The sequence below is a fragment of the Pelophylax lessonae genome (assembly GCF_965119305.1).
Source record: "Pelophylax lessonae genome assembly, chromosome: 10".
In the NCBI taxonomy this organism is placed as follows: domain Eukaryota; kingdom Metazoa; phylum Chordata; class Amphibia; order Anura; family Ranidae; genus Pelophylax; species Pelophylax lessonae.
In genome coordinates, this window is record NC_138777.1 from 68,657,029 (window position 1) to 68,669,752 (window position 12,724).

The window sequence follows — 12,724 nt, forward strand, 5'->3', positions numbered from 1 at the left end:
AACTCGGGAAAATTATTGTGGTATATTATTGGAGGTCTGAACAAAATTGATTGGGTTTTTCTTAGTTATTAAATTATTTGCCGTAATCGGCTGGAGGCACTGCGTCATAATTTTATTGATAGTTCAGACACCGCCTTTTAGTAATAAATTAAAAATAGTCAAATTTTATACCAAAACGCACAACAGACCAAATGTATGCAAATGTATGCAATGGGTCCGATCTGAAGTCTGAAAATTATGCGATGGCGCTCATCTAAAATCTGAAATGTATGCAATGGGGCTGATCTGAGGTCTGAAATGATATACAGTATTGTGGCTGATCTGAAGTCTACACATTAGGGTTAAACAAGTTAGGTGTGCACACCAGTTTAACTTTCTTTGCACTCATGGTTGTACTGCCAATGGTAAGTTCAATTCAAATATATTAAAACTGAATTAAGACTACAGCACAATATTATTAACTGGCACACTGGTTGTCTAATGCTTCTAATCACCACGCAATGTGGAAAAGGTTTATAGTTTGATTTTCAGTCAACTTTAAATTACTTTAGGTGAAATGACAATAGGTGATTGTTTTAGGTTACTGTGTATTAAACCTAGTGCACATATTTCTTCAGACACTGAGGATTAGCCTCCAAATGTACACATTCCAGATAAAGACTTATACAAATAAAAATGAGAACCACATTATGGGTAGAAAAGTGTAAAATCAACAGACAAAACAAACTTACAAATCATCCATGAAGTCATAGATCTCCCTCATTGCTACACCTCCGACGTTCACAAAAAAGACCAATCGCAACAAGACTAGATAGTGTTCTGGAGGCATCCATAGGACGAACTTGAGGTAAAAGGTATTTAGTTCTGCCAGTAAAAACTAGAAGGAAAAACAAAAATGTTACCACACGTGGTTTGACAGTGGAAGTAATAAAAAAACCAAGCTACAGAAATGTAATCTACTGAGCTCAAGAAATATATGCACCTTGGTGGTTATACTAAAGATTTGAATAGACATGTCATACTTGCCCAGCCCAGCCCCTCTTCTTCCTAGGTCCCCCATCGATGCTCCTGGCTCCTCCCCCTTGACAAGTGTCCCCATAGCAAGCTGGTTGCTATGGGGGCACTGGTGCATGCTTGCTTCCGAGCCCTGCTCTATGCGTCCATAAGACACAGAGCTGTGACTTTACCCTACCCCCTGCTCTCTGCTCATTGGCTTACTGGCTGTGATTGACAGCAGTGGGAGCCAATGATTGCCGCTGCTGTCTCAGCCAATGAGGAGCAAGAGACCTGGGACAACCAAGGCTCCCGTGCACTTTCACAGTAACCTGATTCCCTTCTCAAACTAGCAAAGGGCACTGTGGGGGGGGTGCAGCACTAAAAGGTTTTTTACCTTCATGAATATAATAAATGACGATAAAAAATATTCAGCCTTTATAATCATCTACTAAAGTAGAGGATTTACACTTTAAAGGACAACGTTTTGAAGGGTTAAGAATAAAAGCATGCTAAGTTTTCTTGAAAAGTATACAGTTTTAATTTTGATATACAGCTTATATATGTGAGGACACCCTAAATGTCAGCTTTACATTTGGTCTTCTACAGCCCAAAAAAAAAAAAAGAAAAAGCTTAATAGGTTATTTAGGTAATTCAAGAGAGGTATTTTACAGATTCAAAAATAATTAATCCCAATCGAACAACGTTTGCGAGAGAGCATATTATTCTATAAACCTACTCAATTACAAGTCTATGTCAGAACTACGGTACTAGTCCGTCTCCTTTCATATATGCAGCACAAACCACAGCCATAGCAGATATCTGGATGCAGATGCTGTTAAACAGTAAGAGGACTTCAAGTCACACATGGGGTTACAGCTCAAACAAGAACTTAGGTTTACCAAATGTACACTTGGCCTTGCATGAAAGGAAACACGTTAACAATGTAGCCACTTAGAGCACGATGTTCAGTCTACATTTATTATTTTTTTTAAAGCAGGTGTTTCCTCCACAATGAAATTTCAAATGTCATCTTGGACTGAGATTATAAAAACCTAAAGCGGACCTTCACCCATTAATGGAACTCTCGCATACACTTCCTACCTCAATCATCTTACACAATCACAGATAACTTGAATATTTTAAGAAAAGTTGACATACCACAGGTCCCTACCAGATCCTAATATGTAGCAGAGACCTACCTGTAGCATATCTGTGCACGAACTGGATCTCATGATCCACATGCGTGTGAATATCAGGAAGGCTCTGATCCTGTTCCATTTAAGCTATACGTGATATAGCTAAAGAGTTGGTGTGTGAGGTATGTCTTTTTGCTGATGACACAAAAGGTGTGTAATAGGGTTAATATCCCTGGAGGTGTATGTAACATGGAACATGATCTGGAATTGCTGGGAAAATTGGACAAAGCAGTGGAAAATGCAGTTTATGGTTTCTAAATCTAAAATAATGCACCTAGGGGAAAACAACCTTTTAACCACTTTAAGACCGGAAGATTTACCCCCTTAATGACCAGGCCACTTTTTTCAACTTGGCACTGTGTGACTAACAGACAATTGCGCGGTCATGCAATGCTGTACCCAAACTAAATTTTTTCCCACAAATAGAGCTTTCTTTTGGTGGTATTTGATCACCTGTGCGATTTTTATTTTTTGCGCTATAAACAAAAAAATAGCGACAATTCTGAAATAAAAAAAAAAAATAATATTTTTCACAATCAGCTATATGACATTCAAAAAAAAATATTTAGAAATCAAAATTTAAAATTTTAGGCCAATTTGTTTTCCGATATATATTTGTGATAAAAAAAAATTGCAATAAGTGTATTTTGATTGGTTTGCGCAAAAGTTATTACGTCTACTAACTATGGAAAATATTTGTCATTTTTATTGTTTTTTGCAGCGGACAGATCGGACCCCTAACTGACATTTTTGGGGGGACCAGTGACATTACTACAGTAATCAGTGCTAAAAATATGCACTGTTACTGTAATAATGACACTGGCAGGGAAGTTGTTAACATTGTGGGTGATCAAGGGGTTCAATGCGAGCCTAGGGAAGTGATTCTAACTGGGGGGGGGGGGGGGGGGGGGCATGGCTTGTGAATTGACCATAGAGACATGTGATCATATATAGAAGGATCGCAGGAGCTCTATGATCATTCCAAGGAGAAAAAGGGTCAGCTGTGTTTACAACAGCTGACCGTTCTTCTCTCTTAGCGGGGAACGATCGCGGGTGTCAGGCGGCAATCAGAGCCGCCTGCCCGCTGGATTGGCTTCCACTCTGACAAGCGATCGCCCCCTAGACTCCTGCGCGCGACCGATGTATAGTTAGGCGGTTTGCGCAGGAGTGGCTGCCTGCTGCAGTATAACTGCGTTGGGCGGTCTTAAAGCGGTTAAAGGAGTACAATATTGGGGGTACAGTGTTGGCCAGCACTACAGAGGAAAAATATTTGGAGCATCTATTTCAAATGATCGCAAAATGACCAGTGTGGCCAGACGTTGGGAAAAGGGATTCGAATTCTAGGATGCATCATGAGAGGAGTCGCTAGCAGGACCTCATTTAGAATACTGTGCCCACTTGGGAAGGCCTCACATTCAAAAGGAAATTGATAAGATAGAACAAGTTTGGAAATGGGCAACAAAAATGCTGACAAGTCTGAGGGATAAAATTTATCAGTACAGATATCAGGAACTTAACATGTATAGCCTGGGGGAAAAAGGGGAAAGGGAAGACATGATGTTAAATGTTAACTATGGATTCATAGTGCTATGAATTGTATTGTAACTGTACTATCTGCCCTCACGTAAATCGCTGCGCAAACTGTTGGCGCTATATAAATCCTATATATTAATAAAGGGTGTGAATAAGATTCAGGAGGGCAGTATATTCAAAGACGAGCAAGAACACGGACGGGAACATGACTTCTAACTAGCAGGAGGGAAGTCCAAAACCAGCTTTAGAAAGTATTATTTTATTGAGAGTAGTTGATGCTTGGAATAAACTTCCAGCAGAGGTAGTAGGACAGTCAACGGCAGATGAATTCAAATATGCGTGGGACAAACATAGATCTATACCCAGGCAAAAAAAGTAAACACAAAAAAGGGGCTCTCTCAATGGACTACTCTGTCTTTTTTCTGAAATCACTCTTCTATGTTTCTTTGTCACCCCTAACAGAAGTTTCAAGATGGTGGTGTGGGAGCAGAGAACTTCAGCTGCAAGGTAGACCGCACCAGATTCCGTGGAGTAATAATTCATTTTTTCTTATCATATAGGGAAAATTATTAAATGGATAGAATTTAGCTTTGCCTTTGTATAGTGAAATTCCTCTAAGTTTGTTCTCAGCAGCTATGAGGTTCACAGATAACTAGAACATGAGCTCCATCTAGTGCCCATGACAAGGAAAAGATATTGTTCACCGGTCAAAAAGCTTCTCACTTGCTTTTCACAATTCTGTAAACTTTTTATAGTTATTTAGTGAAGTCTGCTATGTTAAATCTATCTAAAATGAGGAGTATAAATGAAAAAAAAAAATCACATAAAAGTATCCTCATAGTTATGAATAATTATTGTACACAATAATGTAAAGTAATAAAGGAATGTAACACCTAAATGGTGTCTGATTAGTTAAAAATCAACTTTGAACATTATAAAGAGTTGCTACACTTTGCTCTTTGATGAATATAATTGTTTTTTTTTATTTAATAAAAAAATAAAAATAAATAAATTGCAAACATATTATACTTTCCTGATCTGTGAAATAGTATGTCCTGATCTGTGAAATAGTTTTGCACACAGCAGCCTGAACCGCCTCTCCTAGGGTCCCCTGCCAGCCTTTTGGCTCCTCCTCATTCCAAGTGCGCCCATAGAAAACCGTATGCTATGGGGGGACTCGTGTAGGCTCGATCCCAAGCAGGCTGTGTTTATCTATTGAAAAACACAGTGCGGCTCACCCCCCCACCCTCCTCGCAGGATTTGACTGACATAAGCAGGAGCCAGCAGTTTCTGAGCAGAGCACAGCCCTGCTGCTCTTGGGCACAGTGCTGGATCGAGACAGGACAAGAAGCTTTTGTACCCTAATGCAGAAAATGCATTAAGGTACAAAAAAAAAAACAAAAACCCTTTAGCCTTTAGAACCACTTTACCTATTTGGCCTTTATTTAGGAGCAAACAACAATGTGCAAATAGTGTATTCTTCTGCAGAGGAATCGTTCATTTTTTTGATTTCACATTAAGTAGAATTGGCTTTCATTCATAACTGCACAGCACTGCCTAAATGTATGTATTGGTGTTTCAACTTGCCCTGCTACTTCTAAATGCTGAGCAGCGAGCATTTTAATACTTGCCAATGATTGCGCCTTTAAAAGTCTTTCTTGGTTAAGAATTTATAAATTGTACTCACTACAAATATAATTCCGCAGACTGCCAACCATCTTCGCAGGTTTGAAGCTGGCTTCCATTCAAACTTTACCCAGCTATAGGGTGTGAACTGGAAGGCAATTCTCTTCATTTTGCCTCTAAAATAAGAAAAAAAAAAGAGCTTAAAAAGCAATGTCTACCTTATCAGCAAAGAAAAAAACATCTTCATACATCACTTGTGCGTTCATATATTCAACACAGACATCCAGTAACACTAAAAGGAAATCTAGTGAAAACTATGCAGGCTGTCATTCTGTCTTCCAGTATGGTGTGTATATAATAAAATAGACTTTATTTACTGGAACTTTAAGAAAATTATTTGCCAAATCGAGGAATTTTGGGCAGCATATAGCTTTTTCTTTCACAATATTGTAAAGGATATTGTGTAACATTACTACCCTCCCTCTCCACCTCGTCCAATCAGAAAACACTTTGCATTCATTCAAAAAATGCAAAGCATTCTCTAAACAGCATCTGTACCGAGCGGCTGACCTCCTGGGTTCAGAATGCATCAGGCCAGTTGCTTAGCACAGGACCCCAACGCAAGTGGAGATGACTGCAGTAGTGGTGTCTACTTCAGTGATTTCCAGCTTCCAGGGGCATCAGTCGGGTATGATATATACATAGTAACATGTAACTTTGTTAAAATAGCCCAAACCTGGAATTTCTGTAAAGTACAAGCACTCAGAACTGCTAAACAACAATGATAAAATCTACAATACTTAGAGGCCATACTAACTTTTGTACCATTTTGGAACTTTTTTTTATATTCTTTGCATAAGCTTCACTATTGGACATAGGCCAACAAAATAGCCCCAACCCATTGAGGCATGGACTCCATTGGACCTTTGAAGGTATGCTGTGGTATCTGACACCCAGACATCGGTAGCAGACCTTTTAAATACTGTATGTTGTGAGGTAAGGTCTCCATGAATTATCCTTGTTTTTACAGCACTTCCCAGAGATGCTTAATTGCATTGAGATTTATGGAATTTGGAGGCCAAATCAATACCTCAAAAATTCTGCAGTCTGGCAGGGCAAATTATTCTGCTAGAAGAGGCCACTGTCATTAGGGAATACTGTTTCCATGACGAGGTGTACTTGTTCAGAAACAATGCTTAGGTAGGTGGTACATGTCAATTAACATCCACATGAATGGCAGGACCCAAGGTCACCCAGCAGAATATTGCCCAAAGAACCCTACTGCCTCCGCCGGGTTGTCTGCTTCCCATACTGCATCCTGGTGCCATCTCTTCCCCAGGTAAGTGATGCAGATAAACCCCGCCATCCACATGGTGCGAAAGAAAACATTATTCATTAGACCAGGCAACCTTCCATTTCTCTGTGATCCAGTTCTGATGCTCATGTACACATTGTAGGTGCTTTTGGTCGTGGGCACCCTGACCCGTCTGCGCCTACGCAGCTCCATACACAACTAACTGCAATTGCCATTTTTTCTGCTTTCAATAACATCAACTTCAGGAAAACATGTTCACTTGCTGCTTAACCACTTAAAGACTGGAAGGATTTGCCCCCTTAATGACCAGGCCCTACTTTGCGATTCGGCCTTGCGTTAATTTAATGGACAATTGCGCAGTCGTGCGACGCTGTACCCAAACAAGATTTAAGTCCTTTTTTTACCACAAATTGAGCTTTCTTTTGGTGCTATTTGATCACCTGTGCAATTTTTATTTTTTGCGCTATAAACAAAAAAAGAGCGACAATTTTGAAAAAAAAAAAAAATAATAATATTTTTCACATTCTGCTATATGACATTCTCAAAAAAAAAAAAATAAATAAAAATCAAAATTTAACATTTTAGGCCAATTTGTTTTCTGCTACATATTTTTGGCAAAAAAATAGCAATAAGCGTATTTTGATTGGTTTGCGCAAAAGTTATCGCGTCTACTAACTACGGGAAAGATTTATGTAATTTTTACAAGGGCAGTGGGTTTGTGGGCACCAGATCGCATGTTAGCACAGTATTAGCATGTTTGTCAAAAGTAGTGCATGCACTACTTTCCATAGGTGGTGCGTGGAATGGTACACTCAAAACACACTGCCTTCGTGATCTGCTGTGGGTGCCAAATGGACAAATGGAACCCCAAACACACAGGTCACAAGGGCAGTGTGTTTGTGGGCACCAGTTCGCTTGGTAGCACAGTAATAGCGCGTTTGTCAAAAGTAGTACATGCACTACTTTCCTTGCGGTCTGGTGCAATTTGCAGCCCATTCAAATGAGTACATGATGAAACCACATTTCCCCCCCTCCTGCAACAGGGCTACATGTGACTAAGAAAAAAAAAAGTTTTAAAAGATGCACTATAGTTACAAAAATGTATCAGTTAGTGATTGACTTTACATACCTTAGATACATTCTGCGTAACTACAGTAATGCTTACATTTTTTTCTGTTACACTGTAGCCCTGTCAAAGGATCTGCGCATTATCCCCAAAATAAGATTGTTGTTAATTCGTATTCGGACCCTGTTAGTGTAACAAATAATATTTTATATCTGGACCAATTATTGCGGCTTGGCACTTTCATCCTTTTACTCCATAAAAGCTATTTCTTCCCAAGAATCCCGACAGGGTTGCCACCTCATCCCTTTAAACCCGAACACAGGTTCTGTGGCTGAAGGTGGCAAACTCACTTAGTGCATTAAGTGAGCTTCGGAACCCGTGTAATTAAAGGGATGAGGTGGCAACCCTGTCGGGATTCTTGGGAAAAAATAGCTCCGATGGGACTTTCCAACAGGCAACACATAGCTGCTACATTCCAGCAATCACTTGATTTGTCAGGCTTCAAATCCTGCATCTCATCATCCTAATCCCAGAATCTCCCAATCCATGGCACCCTTAGCTGCACTGAGCAGTCACAGCGGAATAATATTTTGGATAAAATGACATTAGTATCACAACAACCAAGCATGGGAGGAACACTTTCTCTATCAATGCTGGAGATGAAACAAAACAGGATCTTAATCCAAAATCTTTTTCAGTTTGTTTGCAACAAGAAAATTATTTTCTTAAAGCGGTAGTAAAGCGCTGGCTTTTTTTATTTTATTTTTTTTTAAACCTGCAAGGCAGTCATAATGTGGTAGTATGCATCTCATACTAGCACATTATGTGAAACTTACATTAGAACGGTCTTTCTTTCGTGTTTGCGGACTTTGGCTGTGAGTGGCTGGAGCCCTAATGACATTGCCATTTACGGCACATGACTTTGAAAGGCACAGGTATGCCATTCCTTCAGAGCGCATGCGCTGGTGACATCCCCGGCTGCATCTACAGTAAATATCCTCTAAACGGTGCTTGTTAAGGCGATATTTACAGTACCCTATAGGTAAAATTCATGCATGGGAGTTTACTCCCACTTTAAGAAAACTATACACAGTGGGACGCGATATCATGTGATCCTGCAAGTAATGGAACGGATGATGCCCATAAGGCGTTTGATAGCATTGAATGGTCCTTTCTATGGAGCACAATGAGACAGTTTGGGTTTGGGGAGGTATTTATCTCCTGGGTTCAATTGTTATAGAGTAGTCCCAAAGAGGTCCTTAGAGAAGCCGGGCGAATCTCCCAAAGCTTTAATTTATACAGGGGCACCAGGCAGGGGTGTCCCTTGTCCCCTTTGCTGTTCGCCCTGGCAATAGAGCCACTGGTGGTGCTGATCTGGGTAAAACCTTTCCAAGAAAAAATAATCCTATATGCAGATGATACTATGTTGATGTTGGGAGATACTGCCTCTTCTCTTGAAGAGGCAATGGCAGTTATTACCAAATTCAGCACATACTCTGGATTGGTGATCAACTGGGGTAAATCATCGTTGATGCCCCAGCGGACGATCCAACACCGCTGCCCACTGACATACCCATCTCCTACCATTCAAATATTTGTGCATCCATGTGACACCTCAACCGTTGGATTATACCAAACTCAATACTACGCCACTGCTGGCCCGATTCCATGACAAGGTTAAAACTTTGGTCCAAACTTACACTGTCCCTGGCGGGACGTGTAAACCTCATAAAAATAATTCTTATGCCCCAGCTGTTGCATATACACCACAATTCCCCAGTAGTAATTCCCCTTAAAGTGTTTTGTATTATTATATGATCTTCAGTTGTTCTTTGGAAGACTAACCACCCCCGGGTGAAACTGGAACCATTTCAAAAACCCAAAGAGGCAGGTGGCCTAGCCCTACCCAACCCTTGGTTATATTACATGGCTGCTCAGCTGCAACATATAGCACAGGCATGGGAGAGAGAGACCCGCATGGTCCAGACCCCCTTGGGTGAGGAGACCGCATGGTCAGGTTGCCTTGGGTGAGGAACTCTAACAGTGTGTGCTGGGCATTCTTTGTAACCTTCAGGCCGAAGACACCACCAAGCAGGTTGTGGCAAGAGCTCTGTTCCAGGCCCGCAGATTGATCTTTAGACATTGGATATCTACTGCCCCTCCCACGATTGGGGAATGGGTGTCCCAGATGGGTGACACGTTAAGACTTGATAAATACATCTGGCAGCATAGAGGACGCACTAACAAATTTGAAAAGCTCTGGCACAAATGGCTGGATACACCAGGCATCACCCCAGTAGAATTAGTTCTTGGTCGCCTCCTGTCTGGATAGGACGCATGGTTCTGACTGCTATGTCCATTATCTAGTGTTGTTTCTATAAGACCTGGCATTGCATGAAGCATTGTATTGTATAGCCATATTGCATGATGATTCATTACATGTACCCCTGTGGGGCAAGAAGATATATACGTGTATCATGTCATCTACTCTTAACCCATCTTAGATATACATCCGAAATGTATCTATGGATTATGAGAACTCTCTGGTTTATATCTGTTTGTGTTGGCCCATGTGAAATATAAATAAAGTTCTTTACGGAAAAAAACAAAAAAAAAAAAAAAGTAATAGAACTAATTGCAAATGAGCAGCCTAACGGTAAAACCAGTGTTTGTCAGCCTGCCGCGTGAGCTACTTCAGTTTGTTTTTGGGATGCCTATCTGATAGACCTGATAAGCAGCCCTACTGCCAACTGATTGTACGGCAAGCTAACATGGTTTACAATTACGAGGCAGTGGGTTAGCTTCTTCAGCCTGCAATAGATGTGCTGTTACTGGCAGGCTCCCAAGTAAACTTTGTAACAGATTTACAAAATAAACTAACGCTGTAAACAGTGAGGCATGCTTCCAAATTCCAAACATACCGAAAAACAGATCCAGAGTTTACTTACACAACAGAAAGCTAGTTGCAAGCTTTTATTGCATTAACACACCCCTTCTTGGCAGACACTTAAAGCCCAACTCCAGGCAAACAAATTATCCCATTGCAAGGGTTAACTGCTTGCTTTATGCGTAAGGAAATAATAACAGGGGACTTACTTACCCGATCCTCCTTGCAGCTTCTGCCTTCCCCACACCTCACCATCCTAAGGTCCTGATGTAATCAAGGCTAGAGCAGGGTCCATAAGCCTGCCCTGAAAGGAAGAACGCCAATGGACAGCCCACTGCCAGATCGTGGGGGAGGAAAACGGTTTCTCCTCTCCCCTAGACAAAAAGCAGTTAACCCTAGAAGTGCTGGCACAGCTTTACTGTGAGGGATAATTTTTATCTACCCAGAGTTGGCCTGGACATGAAGTCCTCCTTTGCAGTGGGGTAATACCTTCACTTTAAGGGTTTAATGCTTATGTCTAGGGATCAGGTTAAGCACTTTTTCTTACTTGACCCTCCACTCCCACAGGTTCCTCCATGCTGCTAGACCAGACCCAGCAGCCTCTTCTGCCCTACTCTCTGGCGGTCCAAGGTACATTGACTTCATCAACAATGACGCAGGGACCCTAACCTTGCATTGGACATAAGGAAGCTTAGGTGCAAGTCCACTGCCGGAGTGTAGGGGAGCACCATTAAATGGTGGGATTGGAGGATAAGGTAAGAGTGCTTTTCCCAGCCCCTAGATATAATTGGGTAGTCAAACTTCACAGTGTGGGCGCAGTGCAATTGCAAGGGAAGACTTTGTTTTCCTTGAGCTGGGCTTTAAACACTTTAGGACTAAGCCTATTTTTGACACATGTCGCTTACAAGTTGAAATCAGTATTGTTTGCTAGAAATTTACTTAGAACCCCCAAACATACTGTATATATATTTTTTTTAGCAAAGATTTTGGAGAAAAAAATTGTGCTCGTTGCAATATTTTATGTCACACGGTATTTGCGCAGCGGTCTTTCAAATGCAATTTTTTGGGAAAAAATACACTTCACTGAATTAAAAAAAAATAAACCATAAAGTTAGGCCAATATTTTTGTATATTGTGAAAAATGATGTCACACCGAGTAAACAGATACCTAACATGTAACGTTTAAAATTGTGCACATTCGTGGAATTGCGACAAACTACGGTACTTAAAACCATAGTTTTGAAGGGTTACCAGTTTAGAGTTCCAGAGGAGGTATTTTACTAGAATTATTGCTCTTGCTCTGACGATCGTGGCAATACCTCACATGTGTGATTTAAACACCGTTTACATTTGCGGGCACAACTTACGTATGCATTTTTTTTTTTTTGGTGCGCAAGCTCAGGGTGACGGGGGCACTTTAAAAAAAAAATGTTTTTCCTATTTATTTTAGTTTTATCACTGTTCCTTTAACAAAAACAATTCAAAATCTGATCACTTTTGTTGTGGTCACAAGGAATGTAAACATCCCTTGTGACAGTAATAGGCAGTGACAGGTACTCTTTATGGAGGGATCTGGGGTCCAAAAGACCCCAAACCCCTCCATTGCAAATCTGCATTTTTGAATACTGTCACCTTTTAAAAATCAGCGCCATTGGCAGTCGAGTAAAACAGAAAGAGACGTTGTGACATTGCCTCCGGGTTACTTGATTGGAGACCCGTTTGAACTGCCTCCGGGTTACTTGATTGGAGACCCGTTTGAAGCAGACTTCAGCTTAGTTCGGGAGTCTAACCAGCTGGAGTACGTGGCAGCTGGCCGCTCGGATCACCCGGTGGGACAGGAGACAGGGGCAGAGCAGAGGATGGGGGGGACGTCCCCTCCTGCTCACTGTGATAACGGCCGAGTGGCTGCTGAGCCGCATCAGTTGCTATCAGAAAGCCGACTGGGCACTCTAAAAAAATGGTACCGGGTGATGTCTACAGCTGCAGGCATCTTCCCAGTACAACCACTTCTTCAAGCTGACGTACAGGTACGTTGGTTTGCGGGAAGTGGTTAAAGATAAACTAAGAGAAGCGGTCTGCTGTATATACTACGGAAAAGAAAAAGG

The 12,724-nt window shown here is 41.1% G+C and overlaps 1 protein-coding gene across 2 annotated transcripts in view; it reads right to left on the reverse strand.

Moving 5' to 3' along the window:
• Nucleotides 1-12,724, reverse strand: part of PTDSS2 (phosphatidylserine synthase 2) — a 167,191-nt gene that overhangs the window by 13,665 nt on the left and 140,802 nt on the right. For both annotated transcript variants that reach the window (XM_082270392.1, XM_082270393.1), the window contains 2 exons: nt 5,413-5,527; nt 732-877 (listed from right to left, as the gene is read on the reverse strand). In XM_082270392.1, the coding sequence (XP_082126518.1) occupies nt 732-877; nt 5,413-5,527 (261 nt within the window). The remainder of the gene's footprint in view (nt 1-731; nt 878-5,412; nt 5,528-12,724) is intronic.